Below are 22,904 nucleotides of genomic sequence, written 5' to 3'. Positions count from 1 at the left end.
GGTCTACATTCAAGTAGAACCATTTGCAAACCTATCTGTGTAAGTAGGACATAGGAAGCCTAATCCCATATATCTTGAAATGCAGATGAAAATGCATGTGGGTATTTGGTATCTCTGAATGTTGCTCACTCTTAATGCGACATTTGTGCTGGACCTGGATGAGATAGTCACACCTTACTGAAAGCTAATAAAATCATCATCATGATCACTAAATGCAAAAGATCCAAAGAAAAAGGTTTAATAATTCATATTAAATAAGAGAACATGGTCAGCTTATGAACACTTATACCCATTACATATTTTATATTATAATCTTAAAAAATACAAAGCCAGTGCATTTGTGAAAAAACTGAAACAGGTTTGTCTCTGACATGGTGCCTTTCATTCAAATGCCTGTTAATGTGGGAAATAATTCGGGGTGATGATGCAATTCCATGCTTCAGGAGCATGTGAATAATCTGAAGTGGAAGGAATGACTAGGCAATTTCCTTTAGATTGAGCATTCCCGGCAGATGTGTATATGAAAATCACTTTGACTTTATCAGATTTAGAACTGCTTGACAATGAAATGAAAAATAAAGTGGTAATGTAAAACCAATACATTATACAAATAAAAAAAAGTTTCTGAATAAATACTTGGAGTATGTATGCCATGTCCATTTCTACATATGTTTCAAAAAGGCATAAATATCTGATACAAAATCCATGATTAACTGGGACATGATGCTGTTTGAAATGTGAAATGTAGAAATGTGAATATTTCAAAGAACTAAGATTACATTATTTACATACAAAGTGTTGAGGAATTTAGATATATAACTTAATAGACAAATAAAATTGTAAAAAAGGTAAAATAAATAATCACTTTTAAAGCAGACAGACTACAAAAGTGACTTGTTTAGTTATAATTACTTATACATCAGAAACTGCGAAGGCCAACTGCCAGCTATGTGAGAATCTTCAGTTTTCGGATTCTCTTAATCACCAGTGCTAGAGTGCAATCCGAGAAGTTGAAAAATCCGTGCTTTGGATTAACAGTCCATCCAATATGACTTGGAAGTTCTGAGAAATGTAGACCAAATGACTTTCTTCATGTCCACAGAATCCAGTGTATGTTTGCATGGAATAAACCATGCTGAGATAACTGAGATTTTACTTCAGAGAAAGGCATGCTTAGGATGAGTCTGATTAAACAGTAACATGCTTAAAAAGCTGCTTACCAAAGGTCTTCTTGGTTCTAGAATAAGGCACTTGACTTACAAATGGTTCAGTATCTACTTAAACAAAATGTATTGCATGTTTGGTCTTATTCTTGTGCGCCAAGATATTGTTCACACTCAGGGTCACCTAACACTTCAAGAGATCCAGGAATCCTCTTCCCATTTCTTTGATAGACACACCAGCATGTTGCAGGATTTCCATCAAGTGAAGCTTCACACTAAGGGATGCACATTTAGAAAACAATTACAATATTTAAAATTTTAAGCAGTGAGTAGGTTAGATAAAAGAGAACATGTTACTCTCTATGTCACACTTTATTCTCCTAGAACCATTTGTTTTCTTTGACCTCAGCTGAACTTCAGCTGTACTGGTGTAAAGCAGACCCTGAAAAGAAGATTGGTATTCTTTTTGCTGTCTTGCCTAAACAAGTGTGTATGTAGTCATGCACACATGTGCATCCTTGTAGTTCTCTGCCTTTGCTAGAAAGGAAAAGGGAATTTGGGATAAATGAGTTAAAAGGGAGATTTTGAGTTGTACCGTGATACAAAACAAACACTCTTCCCACAAAAGAGCATGAAACAAAAGCAGAAATCATCTCATGAATTAAAAGCATGCTTTTAATCTAGAAAGATTAACAGAGCCCTTGAGTAGAAGGAGCTGCTGCTTGGAAGCATGCTTTTAGCCTTGACACAGCAAAACTGAGATAATGACCTCTGGAGTTGACAAGAGATATTTAGAAACATCCAGGTTTATCCTAAAGTCTCTGTATCACATGATTGAAGTCTTGGGAAGAAAACAGAAAAGATAATATTACCAGTATTCTGTCTCCTGAGAACGACATCCTTGAACACAGAGAGGAGGAGACTTGGTATATTGGTAGGATAATGGTATTAACCAGAAGGGGACATACCATATTTTTCCATGTATAAGACACCCCCCACTTTTCTAATCCAAAATTAAGGAATCTAAGTGGGGCTTAGCAAGTGGAGGGGAAAGTACAAACCACTGCAGGATCACTTTGAATCCTGCTTTCCTTTCCACTTGTTTTTGTTCTCTCCTTAGCTTGCTTCCATGTATAAGATGACCCTCAATTTTTAGTCTAAAGATTTTAGACAAAAGTATAGTCTTATACACGGAAAATATGGTAAAACTCTTCGTCTCTCTCCCTTGACTGCAAATTCTTCTTTAATGTGGCAGAGAGTGCAAAGAAAAATTACCCATTTTTTCTCTGGAAGGAGGAATGAAATGGGCGAAGAAGACAGGGAGCTGCATCCCATTGGTTCCAGCTTGGATTGGTCCCTGGATCTTAAAGGGAACCTCAGTGGCTACAAAGAGAACTGTTAATTTGGCTACTGAACTTTTTCTTGCTGGGAATTCGACACCCCAAGTGTTAACACAGTGTTCTGATAAGACTAACTCCTCTGAGGCATCAAAGATGAAGCAGCCTTTAGTGGTGACCTAGGCAAAGGGGATGTGACCAAGGAAGATGTGACCAAGGAAGAATCTCCGAACCAGATTTCAACATCAAGTGGAGGTGATTTGGCATTGGAAAACTGGCTACTCTATTTAATGGATGATATCCAGTATAAAAAATCATTCTTAAATGAAACTAACACACTTCTAACTACTTTGGTAGACATTTGCAAAAAGTTATGGTTAAAATCTGATAAAGAGGACACTAACATGTATATCAGAGGACTGGGGGCTTGCTATTATTATTCCAATTTATAAAAAAGGAAAAAGAGTAGACCCTTCAAATTACAGGCGAATCAGTTTGCTAAGTGCGTTCAGTAAGCCATACGCTCATAATCTTCTTGAAAAATTATTAAGATGGATGGAAGAGGGGGATGAGCAGGCAGGATTCAGATCAGGAAGTTCTATTAGTGATCATGGTATAGTTTTATAACATCTTTTGGATAAATATTCATCTACAACCAAAGGAGCGCTTTACACAGCCTTTGTCAATTCTAAGTCTGCATTTAATATGATCCCATGATCCTATCCTGCCAAAGCACCCCTGGAAGAGATTATGAGCACTGTATAGACTATTTGCTGACAAACCAGTGCCCATTGGTAATCATTAAAATAGCCACCTTTTGATCAGTGGCATTAGCTTGCCAGCAAGAGATGGTACCTTGTGAGTGTGTGTATTTTATAATGATTATCCATATTTTATAATGAAATTTCTATTTTTAAGAGTTAATCATATGCAATGTGATTAACTCTTGTGTATTTAATGTGTATTTAATTTGTATCTAAAGTTTCCCATTGTTGCATAGCTTTGTTACTGGTCTTTGCCTGATCTGTTGATCATAATAAAGGAATTGATTTGTTCTGTTCTGTTGTTTTTAGTTTTGAAAGGCTTTGAAAGGTGTCATTTTGGTTTGAAATGGTGAGGACATTATTTATTAGAGAATTGTGCTTAACTGCAGGAAGTCATATCTGGGACTGCTCTAGCCTCTCTGTCTTCGAAGAAAAAATAAAGTACTTTGAAATAGCATCACTATGGTATCTCAGTGTCCCATGTTTATTCCATCTGTAGGAAGAAGACTTTAGTTGCAATCCTAAATACAATTGAATGAGATCAAGACTTACTGAACACAGTGGGACCTCTAACATACACAGTTCAGCTGCATTGCCTCTGTTATTCTCCAATACTAAAATTTCTATTCATTTTATAGTGAACTGGACTAAACTTCCATTTTATGGGCATAAGAATAAATGCACCAACCCCACAACACAATTACCTGCTTGCTATGGTAAAATCCATTTCTGTTACAATTGGGCAGATAAAATCTATATATCTCGCCTCCAGTTCTTTGCTGAGCTTTTGCCAACTTCTCCAGTGCCCGGTAGAGGTCTTTCTGACATGGGCCCTGAAAGAACAAGATTTGAACTGTGAGAAATAATGAAACATCAAAGCAACTCTGAAATAAGAGAAACAATATACAAATGAATTCTTTTTAAAAAAAATCTTGAGCAAATGCTCTGTCAATATGGTGATGATATTACAGTATTTACTTCCAACAGTTAGGATTCATAGGTACAATCCTTACTGAGACCTTTTTTGGCCAAGTGTTCACATTAGTCACTTAGTTTAATGCAACATGAAAAGAGATTAATGTATTTTTGAGACAGAGATGGGAGAATTCATGGCTGGATCCTCAACAATCAACTATCATTGCCAATAGTAATATATGTGCCATGTTATGTTATTATATGGTTAGACATGGGGGGATCTGGGGATTTTAACTGGACTGTGACACAGTAAATGACCTAGCAAATTCTACAGATTTTTATTAACAAGTTCTGATCAAAAAGTTCACAAACTGTTCTTTGGTGCCCTCAAGTGGTTCTATTACATAATCACATGTCCAAATCAGCATTCTGTTACTTATGGCTATTTATTGGCAAACAAATTTTAATTAGATCTAGTTTGATAACTCGGTGTGTTTGAAAATTCAGTTCTGCACTGTGTCTCCCAGAAGAAGAGATAGCCCATGAAGTCTTGGGCGAGTTACATTATCCCAGACCTTCTCTAAGAGAAGGGAATGATAAACCACTTCTGAGTACTTTGTACCTAGAAAACCCTGGAAAGGGTCATCGAATGTCAAATTGACTTGATGGCACACAATAATTTATTATTTAAGGTGGAATGAACATACATATGTTGTATTACATTATTCGAACATCTTTGATTACATTATCGTAACCATTTTTTCAATGACTTTGTAAACTAGTACTAGATATCCCAGCTGGCCAAGTTTTACCTAGATTTTTGGCCTGCTAACGGATGACAGTTTAGGCCAGTTGCCCCAGATTTTGTGTTAATTTAAAATTAAAAATTTGACTTCTTTTCTCATATGTCTGGTTCTCTAAGGGTGAGAAAAAAAACCTAGGTAAATTTAGGAAAAAACTGACTAGCTGGTAATATGACATATCTAGTATTGACATACTTTTCATTAAGATGATGTAACTAAAGTTGTTTGAGTAATGTAAGACACCATATGTACATATGTGCATTTGTTTAGACAAGACAGCAAAATATGCAGTGACTGTTTCAGCCAATTGTTTTGTGAGAAATTAGTATTTCCATCTGGTTAGCCAATGAGTGAAAACATTCATGTTTAACAGGATTCAAAGATATATCAACTAACGATCAGTCAGCCAGAAACCTAATTCTGTACAGCTTAGTCTAGCTAATTAAAGTTGGTTGATGACATGCCAATGAACACACTGGTTGTACTATCAGGCATATGACCAGACACATGACCAAACACACCAAGGCACCTCATCAAACACCTGCAGCAAATGAAACAAACTTTACACTAAAACCAGATGGCTGGATAGCTCAGTGGCTTTAGGTATCTGGCTGCAGAACCGAAGGATGGGAGTTTGCGAGTACAGCCAACCTGTGTGGCCTTGGGCAAGCTGCACAGTCCCAGAGTGGCCCCAGAAGAAGGGAATGGTAAACCACTTCTGAATATTCTCTACCTGGAAATCCTCTCAAAATTGACTCAGCAGCAGCTGATTATTATTCTACTAACACTAATAGGAATTGGACATTTTATCATGAATAATGATGTAATTGTGGAAAAATGTGCTTGTATCTCATTTTGAAATGCTGACAGTAGGCAATGATGCCAACAAAGAGTTCATAAAAAGCAACGAAATCATGTGAATGAATATTGGTTATGGGATTATGGGAGCTCATAAAGGAGAACTTTTCCAAACATTGATATTATGTATCTTTACTCGCCTTCTGAAATTTCAAGTTCCACTTTGTCGTCTGTAGTCTTCTGGGAACTTAGCTAGGTGCTATTCCAGTTGAAAAAGAGGAGGAAAAGGGGGAGTATCAGTTATTGGAAGCTTCTGCTGATGCTATTGGTTATTATTAAGGTTACTAGATTTATAGTTGCTCTGAATATTCTGTTTCTAGAAAGAGGTTTCAAACAATTACAGTGGTGCCTGTAAAATGTGGTTGTATCTTATTTTGAAATGCTGACAGTAGGCAATGATGCCAACAAAGAGTTCATAAAAAGCAACGAAATCATGTGAATGAATATTGGTTATGGGATTATGGGAGCTCATAAAGGAGAACTTTTCCAAACATTGATATTATGTATCTTTGCTCGCCTTCTGAAATTTCAAGTTCCACTTTGTCGTCTGTAGTCTTCTGGGAACTTAGCTAGGTGCTATTCCAGTTGAAAAAGAGGAGGAAAAGGGGGAGTATCAGTTATTGGAAGCTTCTGCTGATGCTATTGGTTATTATTAAGGTTACCAGATTTATAGTTGCTCTGAATATTCTGTTTCTAGAAAGAGGTTTCAAACAATTACAGTGGTGCCTCGCTTAACGATTTTAATTGGTTCAAAAAAAAACATCACTATGGGAAAACATCGCTAAGCGAAACACATTTTCCCATAGAGACGCATTAAAACCGGATAATCCATTCCAATAGGAACGGATTGCCATCCTTAAGCGAAAATCGCCATAGGAAACATCGCTAAGCGGTACAATGTTTCCCCCATTGGAATGCACTGAAGCCTATTCAATGCATTTCAATGGTTTTGCGATGTCCGTTTTTGCTATTTTTAAAGTGTCTTAAAATGATCAAAAACTGTTTTAAATGCTTGGAATCCTTAGTGCACCTTCTAAAACGTGTGCAAACTTAATCTGGCTTTGTTCTGACTCTTCGTGAATTTTTGGTGAATTCCCCCCCCCATTGAAATGCATTGAACCCAAGTTTGACAGCTGTCAAACGGGCACTTCAATGCATTTCAATGGGGGAGAAAAAAATTCACCAAAAATTAACAAAGACTCAGAAACTGTTTTAAATGCTTGGATTCATTAGAGCACCTTGTAAAACGTAATTCGGCTTTGTTCTGAGTCTTCGTCAATTTTTGGTGAATTTTTTTCTCCCCCATTGGAATGCATTGAAGTGCCTGTTTGACAGCTGTCAAACTTAGGTCCAATGCATTTCAATGGGCCATTCAATGACTTTTTGAATTTATGGCAGCAAAATATCTCACATTAGAGGGTTTTTGAAGAATCAAATTTTGTGGCTTTTTAAAGTGGAAGTTTACATATGTATACACTAAGCACAAATTCCAGCAGAAAATTTCCTCATGTAGAATTATCCAGTGATAAAGGATCCTAGAAGATGAGCACATGATCTGTACTATGGTTCCTGAGAGGACACAAACAAGAACAGCTGGGATGTGATTGTATTCTCTCTGCTCCAAAATATTTTGAAGGGTTCTTTTGGCCTTTGTGAAATACTGAAGCAAAAGTGTGAATGCAACACATACATTGGAAAAACATAAACATCCTTTAACTTTTCAGGTACCCTAATGTTGCCATGCCTGCTCCACAAAATCCAGACTAGAAAGCTATCTTCCAGTCTCCAATCACTTTCCTTGACTTCGGCAAGCTGAGGAAGAAAAACTATATGGGATCAAAAGCTGTGCAAACATGTGTCCATGTTTTCCAAATGATGCCTCCTCACCTTTTGAAAAAAAATTTAAAAAGGGAAACTGGGAGTTAGCAAAGGTTGTCACTGGAAACCGTGGTCAAAATCATCCATATTTCTTAAAAGCATTGAAGAAAGAAGGGGACAAAACTTGATTTATTTGAAATGCCATGTTGGAGGAGAGCCTTACAGATATGAAAGATGGCCAAAAAAGTGAATGCTTGATCAAGTAAAGTTTGAATTGTAGCTAGAGCAAAAATAAATAAACTGAGACTATCCTACCATGCACATGAAATAAAAATACATAACTGACCAGAAAAGACAATATTGCTGGAAAAAGGGGAGGTGGGCAGTAGGAAGAGAGGAAGACGTTACATTAATAAAATTGTCCCAATAAAGGAAGCCACAGCTGTAGTTTGCAAGACTTGAGCAGAGTTCATTGGAAAAGACAATATTGCTAGAAGGAGGGACAGTAGGAAGAGAAAAGCACCTAATATGAGATGTTATTGGTCTGAAGATCTGAGCAGAGCTGCTAATGAAAGGCATTTAGGAGATCATTAAGTTAAGACACTGGTTCTTAACCTTGGGTTATTCAGGACTTTTGGACTGCAACTCCCAGAAGCCTTCACCACCAGCTGTCCTGACTGGGGTTTCTGGGAGTTGCAGTTCAAAAGCATCCGAGTAACAAAGGTTAAGAACCACTGAGTTAAGAGATCATTAAATCATCACACATCAGAAGTGACCTGATGGAACATAACATATTTGGAGTTTTATTTTATTTCCTTATTTATTTGCTTATTTATTTGCTTATCTATCTATCTATCTATCTATCTATCTATCTATCTATCTATCTATCTATCTATCTATCTATCTATCTATCTATCTATCTATCTATCTATCTATCTATCTATCTATCTATCTATCTATCTATCTATCTATCTATCTGCCGCCCACACTACCCAAATGTCTCTAGGAGGCTTACAACAATTTAAATACAGTAGAAAGATAAGAAGATAATATAATTAAAATACAATTAAAAATGCAGTTCTCTATAAATTGCCATCAGGACGCACAGTTGATATTATTTCAATTAAAAACCTTCTAGAACAGAAAGGTTTTGACCTGGAGCTGAAATGTCATCAATGTCGGTGCCAGACAAATCTGACTCGTGATAGTGTTCCATAGTCTGGGGGCTATGTCTACAAGCCATCCCTCTTACCTCCTTGAGGGATGGCTCTTTCAGGAGCCCCCCCCCCCCGGCTAGATCTTAATTGCCAGATAGGTTCATATGAAAGGAGGCGGCCCTTCAGGTATCCAAACCCCAAGCCATTTAGGGCTTAATACATCAAAACAAGCACTTTGAATTGGACCCAAGCAGCAACTGGTAGCCAATGCAATTTAAACAGAATCTGCCTGATGTGTTCCCTAGTAGCCCCGCCACTCACCAACCATGCAGGTTGATTCTGATGCAATTGCAGTCACCATACCATCTTCAAGGGCAGCCCCACATACAGCGCATTGCAGTAACCTATACAAGATGTTACCAGAGCATGCACAACTGTCATGAGACTCTGCTCGTTCAGGTAGAGTCATAGCTCGTATAATTTCCATAGCTGAAGGAAGGCATCCACCTGGGTTTCCAGAGTTAGATCGGGGTCCAGGAGCACTCTGAGGCTGTAGACCCTGTCCCTTAGGGGAAGTGCAACCCCATTCAGGGCAGGGAGATGGCCCTCTAGCCTGTCCAGTGGAGCACCCACCAACAGCACTTCCGTCTTGTTTGGATTGAGTTTCAAGTTATTAACTCTCATCCAGTCCATTATCAGGTCCAGACACGAGTTCAGCACATGAGTTCTTAATTACCAAACAATTATATAGTGACAAGATGGGTGAAATGACTGAAACTATGACAGGATATAAGCACCAAATCTCAGTTAACATTGACTAAAACCATCCCAAACCACAAATCAAAAAACAGTAAGTTCACAGCTTTAAACCACTGAACTTTTGAATATTTGTTCTTTATTCTTTTAAAAATAATTTTTACAATATTTTTACATCCAGACACAGAATGCCTTCCTAACCACCAATATCTGTTCAGGCAGAAATGAGTTACGATATGCTCTTCCTGAAAGTAAACTAATTGGCTCCCGATTAACAGGTTCAAAAGTTCTGATTGGGCCATATGAGGAACATATTTCTTCTTTGAAGACTTGTGTCAAAAGCCTGGTTTCAGAAATCGAGAGGGAATGTTTACTGAAATCACTCAGGGCTGGGTGAAATGCACCTGCTTTCTGCTTTTGTAATGCAGAAATATTTTGAACATGCCTTACAAAACAATATGTTAATTCCATGGAGATACATGGCAAAATGTCCTTTTCTAGAGGAATGTCACATGCCTGGTTTTGTTCTTTCTTTCTTTCTTCAAAGAAATCCTTTCTTTTGACTGTTTCTGTGAACTTTCATTGCCCTCCAAACATTTCCCTTCCTAGTGCATAAAGCTGCAACACTTTGGAACTCTCTTGCTGGTAAGCCAGTTTCATGCATACTCAGTTTATAAGAAAATCACCATTTCACCCCTTTTAAAGTATATATTTTGAGGAGCAATATTTTAACTCTTGCATCCTGGATTCCTTCCAAATTAAAACAAGTGGTTGTAGCCACCCATTTTCTTTCAAGATAAGCAAGATTGTTCTTTGCAATTTATTTGATATGTTTTAAATCTGGGATCATTCAAGGTCACTTGTCTCTGCACGGTGGGGCAAAAGTTTTCTTTTTAAAAAATCATAACTTGATAACTCTCTGCCCAAATTTGGCACAGAACAAAAGCAGACTGCTGCATCTGTGCCTGATTTGATGCTGATCAAAAGCCCAGTTTCAAAGTTATAAGTTTTTCTGTTTTGGCTGCCCTGAGTTTTAGAATTGCTTTGTAGAATGTTGACTTGCTGTGTTGCACAACAATGTGGCCCCATATATTTTATTTGAGGTTGCTTTGTTTCACACCTTTTCTCCAAGAAGCTGAGGAGCAGCATTAAGCTTCAAAACCATATTGTGAAGTAGGCAAAGTAACAAAATAGTGATGTGTCAAATTCCACACAGTGAGGTTCTGTATAGTGAGCATTAGGCCCTAGCATTTCTAAACGTCAGACTCAACATTCTAGCTATTTTGATGTGCTAAATTCAATTTGGCTTCACCAACATTATGAAACTGGGTCCTGCACAGTTTAAGAGGTAGACACTGGTCTATTTGATATGGATATTTGTGAACTCACCTGTGCTTTCCATTTCTTAGGTTCAGCAAGTATCTTTGCTTTCATGCTTTCATAAACACTAACTGCATTCTGAGAGACAGATTTTTCTTGGTCGACAGGAAACATAAGTTGATAGTTGTGCAAATGGTCAGCTGCCACATCAGTGTCTTCAGCGGGAATGTCTTCTCGTTCAACAAACTCTAGAAAGGAACAGTCAGCAAAGTAACATCTGAATCGCATTTCAGTATGCAATGATCCTGAAAGAAAAACTCTCCAGAAATAAAGATGAGATGAAGATAAGCACAGTTACCACACAAACTCTGATGCCTATGTATGAATGCCACAATTATGAGAAACAAATAAAAACTGGAAATCTTAATTCAGGGGAGTAAATATGACTTCATACAGATAGCTAAAACTTAGTGGGATGGCTGCTACGACTGGAAAAAAGAAATTGAAGGATATAATTTGTTGAAAAAGAATAAAAAGAATAGAAATGGAGGTGCAGTCACCAATGTACATATTCCTGCAAAAGAAAAGAAACCCAGAAGAATGAACTTGGTTGTCCAGTCAAAAGCATCTGGATTAATATAATTGTGGGAGGAGGAAAATAAAAGGAATGTGATAATCTACGATGAAGGAGAAGATGCAGATGAACCCTTTGGAAAACAAATTGCAAGAATTTTAAAGAGACATGATGTAGCAATAATGGGAGATTTGAACAATCCTGATCTCTTCAGATGAAAATTCTGCCAGATATGGCCCTTGCAAGAAATTATTGCCTTGTGTGGTTGATAATTTATCCTACAAAAAATGGAGGAAGGCACTAGAGGACCGGCTATCCTTTCCTTGATTCTAACTAACAGAGATGACTTGGTGGAAGAAGGGGCAACAAGAGGAATTCTGGGGAAGTGACCATGTTTTACTTGAGTTCTTGATTTCAAAAGAAACAAAAGCAGAGTGTAGCTGCACATATAGGCTAGATTTTAGGAAAGCTAATTTTAATAACCCTGAGTGCTCACTGGAAGGACAGATCCTGAAGCTGAGGCTCCAATTCTTTGGCCATCTGATGAGAAGAGAAGGCTCCCTGGAAAAGACCATTGTGTTGGGAAAGTATGAAGGCAAGAGGAGAAGGAGACGACAGAGGACGAGATGGCTGGACAGTGTCATTGAAGCTACCAACATGAATTTGACCCAACTCCGGGAGGCAGTGGAAGACTGAAGGGCCTGGCATGCTCTGGTCCATGGGGCCATGAAGAGTCAGACACGACTTAACAACTAAACAATAACAACTTGAATAAACTCAGAACAATGATAGATAAGGTCCTATGGCAGGAGATCCTCAAAGGGTGGGTGTTTCTTAAAAAAAGAAATTCCAACAAGAAAATTATTCCAACCAGAATAAAAAGATGGAAGACACCAAAAAAAAATCAATGTGGCTTCACAAAAACTCAGAGAGCACATGAAAATAAAAAAGACACATAGAGGAAGTGGAAGGAAGGCTAAGCTACAAAAGAAGACTACAGACAAGAAGCAAATAATGGCAGGGAGGGCATTAGGAAGGCAAAAGCACAGAATGAGCTGAGGTTAGCAGGAGCAACAGGATAGCATTCTTCTGGTATGTGCATAGCAAATGATACAGAAAAGAAACAGTTGCTCAGCTACTAAACAGGGATGGGGATACAATAATAGACGACAAAGACAGAAGTGCTTAATTCCTACTTTACCTCGGTATTTTTCCAAAAGACAGTCTATGATCCTCTAGGAAACTCTGAATTACAGATGGAGGGGACGGAATGGCAGCTTGACAAATAGTCATTACTTTGAACAAAGCAGCAAAGTCAGGGAGCTGGACATGGGACAGATTGTATTTGTCTTCAGTGTGGAAGGAATTGTCACTCTCGAATTGGCCTTCTCAGCCACACTAGATGCTGTTCCAAGACCTCCATACAGAGCATGTTACCATAGTCTCTCAAGACTGAATGATACCTAATCACATCACTTTGAACAAGTTCAAATCTTCAGGGATAGATGAACTGCATCCAAAAGTCTCGAAAGTACTGGCTGAAGAGATTTCAGAACCACTCTACTATTTTCTTGAAATCATGGGGGATGGGCGAAGAGCCAATAATGTTCTTCCTATTTTCAAAAAGGGTAAGAAGGAGGAACCTGGGAACTACAGACCAGTCCTCCTGACATAATTCCAAGGAAAAAAATGGAGCAAATAATAAAGTGGTCATTCTGCAAGCACTTTGAAAACAATGAAATAATAACAAGAAGCTAAAATAGATTTGTCTAGAACATAGGTTCCCAAACTTTTTTGTCCTGTAGACCACTTGCCGACTTATTTGTTTTCCTTAGACCCCCTACCTACCTAATATCGCATTTTCCTAAACCTATTAACTTCAAACGTGTTTTAAGGATTTTTTTGAAAGAGTGCACAAGTGTAGAAAAGTTAGAAATATTAATATTGCTGCATCAACATCTTATAAACTAATCAATAAAAATGTTGTAAAAGTTTCAGTCTCTGAATAAATGTACCTTAAAGTTTCTTATTTCAATATGGTGAGCACAGGCACCTCCATTAAAAACGTTGAAGTGTCAACGAAAATATGTATACAGCTCTATGCAATCGTAACGACTACAAAATATGTATAAAATGTTGTACTTTTCTTAGGCACTATTAAAGAAAATGATTTTGATTCACTTGACTTTTACCTATTTTCTATCTATATTTTTGAACGTATTTTTAAGCCACTTTTCTTCTCAAAACTCAGAAAGCAACTGAACATCGCTAACACTCCTATTTATCAATTATGAATCAAACAAGTATATGCAAAGCTTTGATAGAAGTCTAAACATGTACTTACACGCACGATGTGTGTGCCTGTATAGCTCAGTAATGAGAAATGACAAAATGCCATCGATCCCATTTACAACACACCGACATTTACCATAAAATTTTACCAATAATTTTACGAACTTACACATGAATGTAGCACACCACAATACAGATAGTACATAGTGCCTAATCAAATATTATGAAATATTATGTATACAGAATCTGTGTTTGGTGTAATTACGGATCACCTAAATATTTATTATGATCTGCCTAAAGGGATCTGCTCACGTAGACCACAATGTACATTGCGTTCACCCCTGATTTTTTCTCTCTCTGATGTGGACCCCCTGCAAGTCGAAATTGACCCCTGGGGGTCCATATAGACCACATTGGGAACCTATGGTCTAGAACAAATCTTGCCAGAAAAGATTCCCACCATCTATCTCCAATGTGGTTCTCTGAGAGTCATGCTCATAGAGTGCTTAAATATGTCTCTTTCTCAACCTGGAAGGAGGTAACAAGTGAGGTTCCACAAGGATCAGTCCTGTGCCTGGTGCTGTTCAACACTTTTGTTAATGTCTTGGATGAGGAGGGGTGCAGAGAATGCGTATGAAATTAGCAGATGAAAAAAATGAGTGTAATAGCTAATACTTTGGAAGACAGAAACAAATTTCAAAAAGATATTGAGCATTGGGCTGAAAACCACAGAATGCAATTTAACAAAGATAAGGGCAGTGTTCTGCATCTAGAAAAAAGAAAGAAGAGGATATTTGTCTCAATAATACAGTGAATGAGAATAATCTTGAAATTGTTGTAGATCACATGCTGAATATGACCCAACAGTGTGGTATGGTTGTACAAACCAAAAATGCTACTTTAGGATACATACAGAGCACGTTACCATAGTCTTTCGAGACTGAAGGATGCCTAAGAAGAAGAGACGTATAGTCTCCAAATCCTGTGAGGTACTAATTCTCCTCTATTCAGCACTGGTGAGGCCTCATCTAGAGTAATGTGTACAACTCTGGACACCACACTTTAAGGAGGATTCTGACAAGCTGATACAAGTTCATAAGAGGACAACAAGCATTATCAAGAGACTGGAAACCAAGCACTATGAGGAAAGACTGGAAGAACAGGGCATGTTTAGCCTTGAAAAAAGAAGACTTGAGGGGAGATATGATAGCACTTTTCAAATACTTTTTTTTAAAAATCGTTCCAGAGTGCAGGAGATGCAACAATGGGCTCAAGTTACAGGAAATCAGATTTTGGTTGAATGTCAGAAAAAAAATCCATAACTTAACAGTGCAACAGTGCAACAATGGAGCCAATTATCTCAGGAATGCTCCAACGCTGAAGGCATTTAAGAGAAAATTAGGCAACCATCTGTGTGATATACTTTGATTTAGAATCTCTCATTGAGCAGTAGGTTGGACCCAATGGCCTTATAGACTCTTTCCAATTCCAGGATTTTATGATTCTATTCAAATTCTTTATTATCCATGAACCCACAGTGATCTCTTCATTAACCAATGTTTCAAAAAACTTTGTTGGCAAATACTGGTATTACCGCAGATGACTATGGTATTATTAAACAGTGGCCTGCCCAAGTTGGGGGTTTGGGTTCCTTTGGTGGATAATAAACAGTATAGGGAGGAGGAGGATACTAAATTGGTGGGGAAATAGAAGAATAGTAAAAAAAAATGACTTCACTTCCTTTAAGTCATATAAATAAACAATTTAGTTCTCCATACCTTTAACAGCAGTCTACCATACAGAAATGGATTTGAAAGCAATTTGTGGGCTGGAGATATGCAGGTGGGCAAGGAGGCTAGCAGTCTTGTTTTGCTTTGTTTTGTCTTGTGTAAAGGCATATGAGCAGGTGCAGAAAGGTATTACCTGGTATTGTCTTTCATTTTAGATTGCATAGATGGACATGCATCCTATTATTTGAATAACAGTCAGATGATGATTCTCCAGTCTAATTTCAGTTAAAAAGCCACATGAAAGAACAACAAAGGTCTTGAAGTTGCTTATTCACAGTTAGTCCCTGTATGGCAAACCTAGCACACAGCTCACAACAGTCCCAGTCTTTCACAGTATAGTAAGCTGTGTTCTCTTTCTGTTTAAATTACCTAATTATCTCAAGACATTCATCTATTGTATGCATAACTGAACTTTATACACCTTTATGTCTATTTTAGTCATCTTTTCTTGATATGTGTTTAGGGTGTGTGCATGTTTGGCCTGGAATAAGGTGAAAAACCAGAGAGAGAGAGAGCAAGAACACAAAGATGGAGATCAACAAGACCAGAGGAACAATGGGACTTTACATTTCTGGCTATAAGCCCTCATTGTGAGAAATTCAACTCTTGAACTGTGAACTTTTTGAGTTATGCTTTTAGCAAGTTGACAAAAAAATCTGTTCCTAATTGAGGGAGCAGAGCAAACTCAGGGATTAAGAAGACCCTGGTACAGGTATCCTCATGAGCAAGCAGATTCCACATCTGTCCACTAGTGATGGAAGACCCACTAAGTGTAATTAAAAGCATTCCATACTTCACAATAGATGATAAGGACCATCTATCTATAGAAAAACAAAGAAGCATCTAATGCGCATGCTCAGCTGGCAAACTTCCCAAAATGAATATAGAAGGAATGGTCCGCGCAGGTATAATTTGTCTGCTGAGACCAAAGGCTTTTGGAACCAACAACTTTCTTTGGAACTTGGATGATGCAAATAAAGAATTATTCTCTCTTTTGGGAGTATGTATGTGGTGTGAATGTGTTGAATGCATGAAACCCTTTTTATTACGATGATATATTATTTGTACCATATTTTAAATGGTTTATTTTATATGCTGTTAGCCGCCCAGAGTAGTCGGTTGACTAAATGGGTGGGGTACAAATTCAATCAATCAATCAATCAATCAATCAATCAATCAATCAATCAATCAATCAATCAATCAATCAATCAATCAATCAATCAATATTAGAATTGTAATCAATAGGTAATAAAGTACAGTGGTGCCTCGCTTAACGAGTGCACCGTTTAACAACGAATCCACATAGTGATCTGTTTTTTCAGATCGCTAATGTGATCTGAAATGGCAAAACATCGCATTGCGATGATCGGTAAGCGTGTCGCTTACCGATCTTCGCATTGCGATGTTTTTTAAACAGCTGATCGGCGGTTCCAAAATGGCCACCAGACGCCCAAAATGGCCACCACAACCATTTTTGCGCCCTGCCCTTGCTTACCGAGGGCGCGAAAATGGTGACGCTATGGAGGAACTTCGCTGAACGGTGAGTTTGGGGCCCCATAGGTTTTTTTATCTGTTTAGCAATGTTTTTGCATAGCGACATTAATTTGGAATGGATTAACGTCGCTATGCAGGGCACCACTGTATATTCATTTTGCATTTACAGGTATTAATATATCTTGTGAAGTCCTTTGCTGTTTATCTATATAGTAATGGTCTTCTTGGGATACAAAAGATCTATTAGTCACCTTTTTGTGACATTTGGTCACCCTGGGGCAGGATGAGAACAACACACCTTGCAGTTATTCTTCTCATACTTCTGTTCCCTCATTCACAAAATGTGGTGAATCTATATGTGTAGAGTCAGTGGTTGCCTTGTCCCATTTCTTATTCTATCACCTTCTATACATGGGGGGTGGGCAACAGTTTGAAACAGTGTTTCTCCCATCCATAGAGGTTCTTCATGCAAGTTAGAACCCTGCCAAAGGAAAAATCTCCACAGTTTAGGAGAAGCACCTAAGTGGAGAGACCACACATTCTATTTCAGACCGATTGCCCACCATGTGTAACAGACATAGAAGAGCACAAAGCAAGCAGATGGGACTATTGTGGCTCCTTCCCTCACACTTGATTTAATATACTTCACGAAAAAAGCTGAATAAAGGCTCTAGAATTTTCCACAGTTCTATGAGTTACCCCACACTTCAGACTAACTTCTCTCTTCCTTTGCCCACTTTTATTCTGATCCTTTTTTTCATGACGGACATACCTCTTTTTCTTAAGGAGCTGTGTTATTCTCGTCTTACAACAGTTCCCTGAAGTCTCAGGGAGGCTAATCCACCAACATTGCATCAGTCCATTAGATGGATGCCTGGTACTCATCCAGGAACTTTTTGCATGAAACACTTTTTAAAGAAACATTGCACCCAACATAAATAACTCAGTTTTATGATGAGCCAGATAATCTCTTAAACATGTAGGTACATTTTTTTCCAGAAAACTACCATAAGCTGTTTGTTACAGAAAAGGACTCAGACTAAGAAGGACTCAGAATGAAACGTCTTGTACCTCTTACTCTCTTCCTTTGTTAGTGGGACATCATAGCTACAGCTGAGTTTTCTACATGTCCTCCTGAGTATTTTAAAATACAGAGTCTCAGAAAAAAAGGAAAAGCACGTTATTTACCTGTAAGCTCTGTCACATCACTGGTGGGTATGCAGGTGCCTTGCCCATTGGTGAGAGCACGAAGAGGATTGGCTTCCTCAGGATGAACACGGCAACTGAGACCTCGACTACAGCGTGCTGTGTACACTCCGCACGGCTCCCCTAGCTGAAGGGCACAAATATGGCAGCAGCCACAGCGTGGCTGTCGGGTAGTTTCAGAGCAGCTGGCAGGCACTGGTGGGCACAATGCAAGCTTTTCTGCAGTGCATGGGGCACAGTGTATTGCATAGAGAGCCACACCAAAGATTAGGCAAGGGCTGAGAAGGAAGAGCAGCAGCCCAAAGGTGAAGCTTTTAGAATGCATGACAAATGAAGACAGCAGACAGCGAGCTGAGTTTGGCAAGGAACACCAATTACTTTGCCCACTACAGCTAATCCTGTCACTATATTCCGGAGTGTGGGACATTTATACAGTTCTTTGTCAGTGTGTTAATCTTTAACCCCGAGTTAACTATTATCTGAGCAGGAGGGAGAGAAAAGCATTGTTTCATTGGTCATTCCTTTCCCTCCCCTTATTTAATTCTCCCCCCCTTCTTTAAAAAAATGATGAAATAATTCATCACTCTTCCACTCATTCCTAAACTTTCCTGAAGAGTTTTAAAAATGTCTACAGAGAAGAAAGGAACTTCTTGAAAGTTTCCAACTCTACACAGTCAATAAAAAAAAAATTGAGACAGGGAAAGGGAAGAAGAACCCCACTGAAACCTCAGTAGCTGACTTCATATTTGCATGGCAACAGATGCAACAACCTCTTGTTTAATTTTTGTCATGTGGCTGATGCTCATTAGGACAATGACATACCAAGAGAGGCCCCTATAGGGTAATCAAAACTTTGTAGATCCAGTAACTCCTGAACACAGCACGTAGGAGCTAATGTCAACAGTACACTTGCAAGGATTGTTTGGGACAGTTTCCTGTGGATGTGTTTGTGCTAAAACAGAGCTCAAGCACAAGCCCCTGACGTCACTGGAAGAAGAATAACATGCATTAGGTAAAGCTTAGAAAAAAATATTTGTTAACAACTACTCACTGAATTCTCAGTACATTTCCTGCTTCATCATGAAATATCTTAGCTTTGGGAATGAACAATGATTTGAATCTAGGGCTCTTTATTCAAGCTCAACCTCTACTGCACAAAGCTGCCTCTTTACACCTTCTGTCCTCCTAATGTTTTATTGAATATTTTGCATGAAATATCCTAAACCTTGATGTGCATTAGTAACATCGTCATCATATTAACATCTAGTCAAATGTACATCCTACTGAATTCAGTGATGCTTACTTTTAGAGTTAAGTGCTTATAACATTGCATTCTTAATTTTGTTGCAGATCATATTTTATTTTACTTCCTAGCATTCAAACTGAAGTCAATTCTTTAAATGTAAAGTATATATTTTTTAAATGTACCAAATTGAGAAATCAAAACTTCAGGGAAGAAAAATAAGAGCAGAAATACTTCATTCTGAACATAGCATGTAGGGCTGTGTGTTTTAGATACAGATGCACATAGAAAAAGATTGCAGGATATTACATGTTTGAGCAAAGCAGTTAAAATGCAAGCTATGGTGAACATATTGACTATTGATGAAAACCATAGGTCAACAACAACACAAAACATACATGGCACTGACATCACATATTTACACATAAATATGAAGTGACATGGCTTCCCTCCTTCTTTAAGACTTTTGATGTTTGGCATGTATCTTCTTTGCTTCCAAAGCACCTTTTGCTACTTGATAGGTAGTGGTTGCATTCCTGCCCACAAGCAGCATTCAAAGGTAAGCCAGGTGGTGTGGTGTGGTGTGTGAGGGATCTAATATCCAAAGAGCTAAGAATACCAGCAAGGAATTTGCTTTTGGGATGCTCATATAAATAGCAATTTAATAAATAGAAAAGATTTTTAGCCTCTCCTTGATCCACAAATACAAAATCTTTGATGAATTTGAATATTATCATACTGTATCTCTCCTCCAAAAATGGCTGATGGCATTCACTGAAAGCACAGAATCTATGAATACTTTTTAAAAAGGGGATGCAAACCAAATGATGTTTTGTATAGTACCGTGTTTCCCCGAAAATAAGACAGGGTCTTATATCAATTCTTCCTCAAAAAAAAAATTAGGGCTTATTTTCAGGGGATGTTTTATTTTTTTTCATGTACAACAATCTACATTTATTCAAATGCAGTCATGTCATCTTCTGGTTGCTGCACAATGGTGAATGGCAGGGTTTCACTTAACTGTGGCTTATTTTTGGGGTAGGGCTTATATTATGAGCATCCTGAAAAATCATACTAGGGCTTATTTTCAGGTTAGGTCTTATTTTCAAGGAAACAGGGGAGATACTAACAAAAATTGGACATTTGTGAGACGGTAGACAGATCTAGCCACAGAGCAAAGATATTCATTTTTGTGGCTCAGTTTCTCTGGTGTACATGTGCCGTGGGAAGGATATTCATACATATATGCATAGAACCTTCTTCATGACCTTCATGTAACTATCCATTTGTTCACCTCTAGACAATATTTGCTTCCTTGGAGGTACTTCTGAATCTGATACTGTTTGGTCTGTTATTCTTTGGTGGCAAAGAATGAGACATTTTACTTCTGAAGGTGTAACTGTCCCCCCCCCCAAAAAAAAAAACTAGTGCCACACTTTGTACATTTAATATGAATTGTTCTTGTATTTAGAAGTTCTCTTTTCAACAATGCTTTTAACACGCAGTTCAAAATGCTTCAGTGAGAACCCTCAAAACCATCAATAACAGGAAAGTTATTTTTCCCTAGAACATAATAGGCAACAATGGAAGCTTAGCCTCAGTAGGACCCAACGAAAACAACAGATCAATTATATCGAATTACATGTAATGATTGTAGAACATAGCCTCTTGTGGAGTGTATGAGTCATATTTTGTGCACTCCGTACTGAATGTGAATGAAATACTACTTCATGGGGAAAAAACAAGGGTTGTAAATCTACGCATGCAGCCCTGCTCCATGATGACTCAGAGAAGCTGAAGTTAAGAACACCAGCTGTTATGAACAGAACATTTAAGATTGTGACCATTTTGACCTAGTGACCCTGATTTTCACTGTTTGTATTTGTTTAAAGGAATGTCAAGGCTGTGGGGTGGGAATGGGGAAACTGTAGAACTACCTCAAAAACAAAAAAGTAAACATTTGTTTTAGCATATTTCCCTGCAATGATGACCTGCATCCTGTAAGCTTTCCTCCAAATTAAAGCAGTCTGATACGTTGAGTTCTCAATGTTGACCTCTTAAAAATTACACTATAAATTTCCAATTTAAAATAAAAAGCTTGCAGCCCATTCAGTAATGCCAGACTTTCCCAGAACACTCAGTTTTTAGGTTCACTGCGATGCAGCTTTTTAAGATGGTTTCCTGTTTGGCTTTAGATTTGCATTGATGTTGCTCTCAACTCTGAGCTTGCTAAATCAAAGGGGAGAGGGGAGTGAAGGAAGGGGAATATATTTCCCCTGAAAGATGTATAAAATTGCTACTATGTTTTGCAAACAATGTTCCCTCTAATCTTCTGGAGCATCAGGCAGGGGCCCCACCCCATGTGTGAGGGGTTCCAGCTGCAACTGGAAGAAAACGGGTGGCTAAACTAGCTTGAGCACCTGCGCAGTTTAGAGGGAACGGTGTTTAAAAGTCTTTAGATATGAGCTACATAACTACTGAATTTTAGTTAAGCCTTTTTCATTCTGTGCTCTGGCAACATGCCAAGCAGGAGGTGTTTGGAGTCAAATTTGGCAATAAATCACACTAATATATGGACTTAAAGAATGGTGACCTGAAGCTGGATGTGTATAAAGCTTTAAAAGAATTACTGAGGTCTGTTTTTTTTCAGCTTGTATTGGCATAAAAATATACAGCAAACAGCAGTCTTCAAATAGATGGGGGATATATACCTCATACGAAACAGATTAAAAAAGCCTCAATGCAAGCAAAATACATTGGTGCCCCACTTAACAATTACCCCGTTAAACAACGAAATTGCTTCATAAAACGATGATTGAAAGGGTTTTTTTCATTTCACAATGATAGGTTCCCTGCTTCGATAACTGATTTTTCGCTTTACGACAATCAGAAAACAGCTGATTGCCGGGTTTCAAAATGGCTCCCCGCTGTGCTTAGGATGGATTCCTCACATTACAGGCACCAGAAAATTACAGGCACCATGGAGGATCTTCGCTGGACATTGAGGTATTTTGCCCATTGGCACACATTGAGTGGTTTTCAATGCATTTCAATGGGCTTTTTACTTTCGCTTGACGATGATTTTGTTCTACAGCGATTTCGCTGGAATGGATTAACTTCATCAAGCAAGGCACCACTGTATAGCACAGTGGTCGGGGAACAGGGATAAATTACCCCAATTGGGATAAAAATGAAAATCCTGGGGGTAATGAGGACGGTCACGGAAGCACGACTGTCCTCATTACCCCATGCATTTTCTTTCCAACAGGCTGTGTGTAGGCGGGGATTCCATCACGGGGAGAGCAAGCCCCGGTGAAGAACTGCACAGGGCACCCGCCTGCCCTCCTCGCCTCCAAAGTGGGGGGGGAGGATGGCTAACAGGGCCAGCTGGACTCTGCCCGGTGGAGCCCTGGC

The 22,904-nt window shown here is 38.4% G+C and overlaps 1 protein-coding gene across 1 annotated transcript; it reads right to left on the bottom strand.

Annotated features, from left to right (window-relative positions):
- Nucleotides 1–217: 217 nt before the first annotated feature.
- Nucleotides 218–22,880, bottom strand: IGFBP1 (insulin like growth factor binding protein 1). The gene is made up of 4 exons (XM_020811237.3): nucleotides 18,230–22,880; nucleotides 10,961–11,139; nucleotides 3,969–4,097; nucleotides 218–1,438 (listed from the first exon to the last, which is right to left on the bottom strand). Exons 1-4 carry the CDS (start codon nucleotides 18,672–18,674, stop codon nucleotides 1,307–1,309), a joined length of 885 nt encoding a protein of 294 aa, XP_020666896.3. The 5' UTR covers nucleotides 18,675–22,880; the 3' UTR covers nucleotides 218–1,306.
- Between the last annotated feature and the right edge of the window lie 24 nt (nucleotides 22,881–22,904).

This window comes from Pogona vitticeps, chromosome 6, assembly GCF_051106095.1.
Source record: "Pogona vitticeps strain Pit_001003342236 chromosome 6, PviZW2.1, whole genome shotgun sequence".
In the NCBI taxonomy this organism is placed as follows: Eukaryota; Metazoa; Chordata; class Lepidosauria; order Squamata; family Agamidae; genus Pogona; species Pogona vitticeps.
The sequence above is the reverse complement of the archived record's forward strand: the minus strand, read 5'-3'. Positions and strand labels throughout refer to the sequence as shown.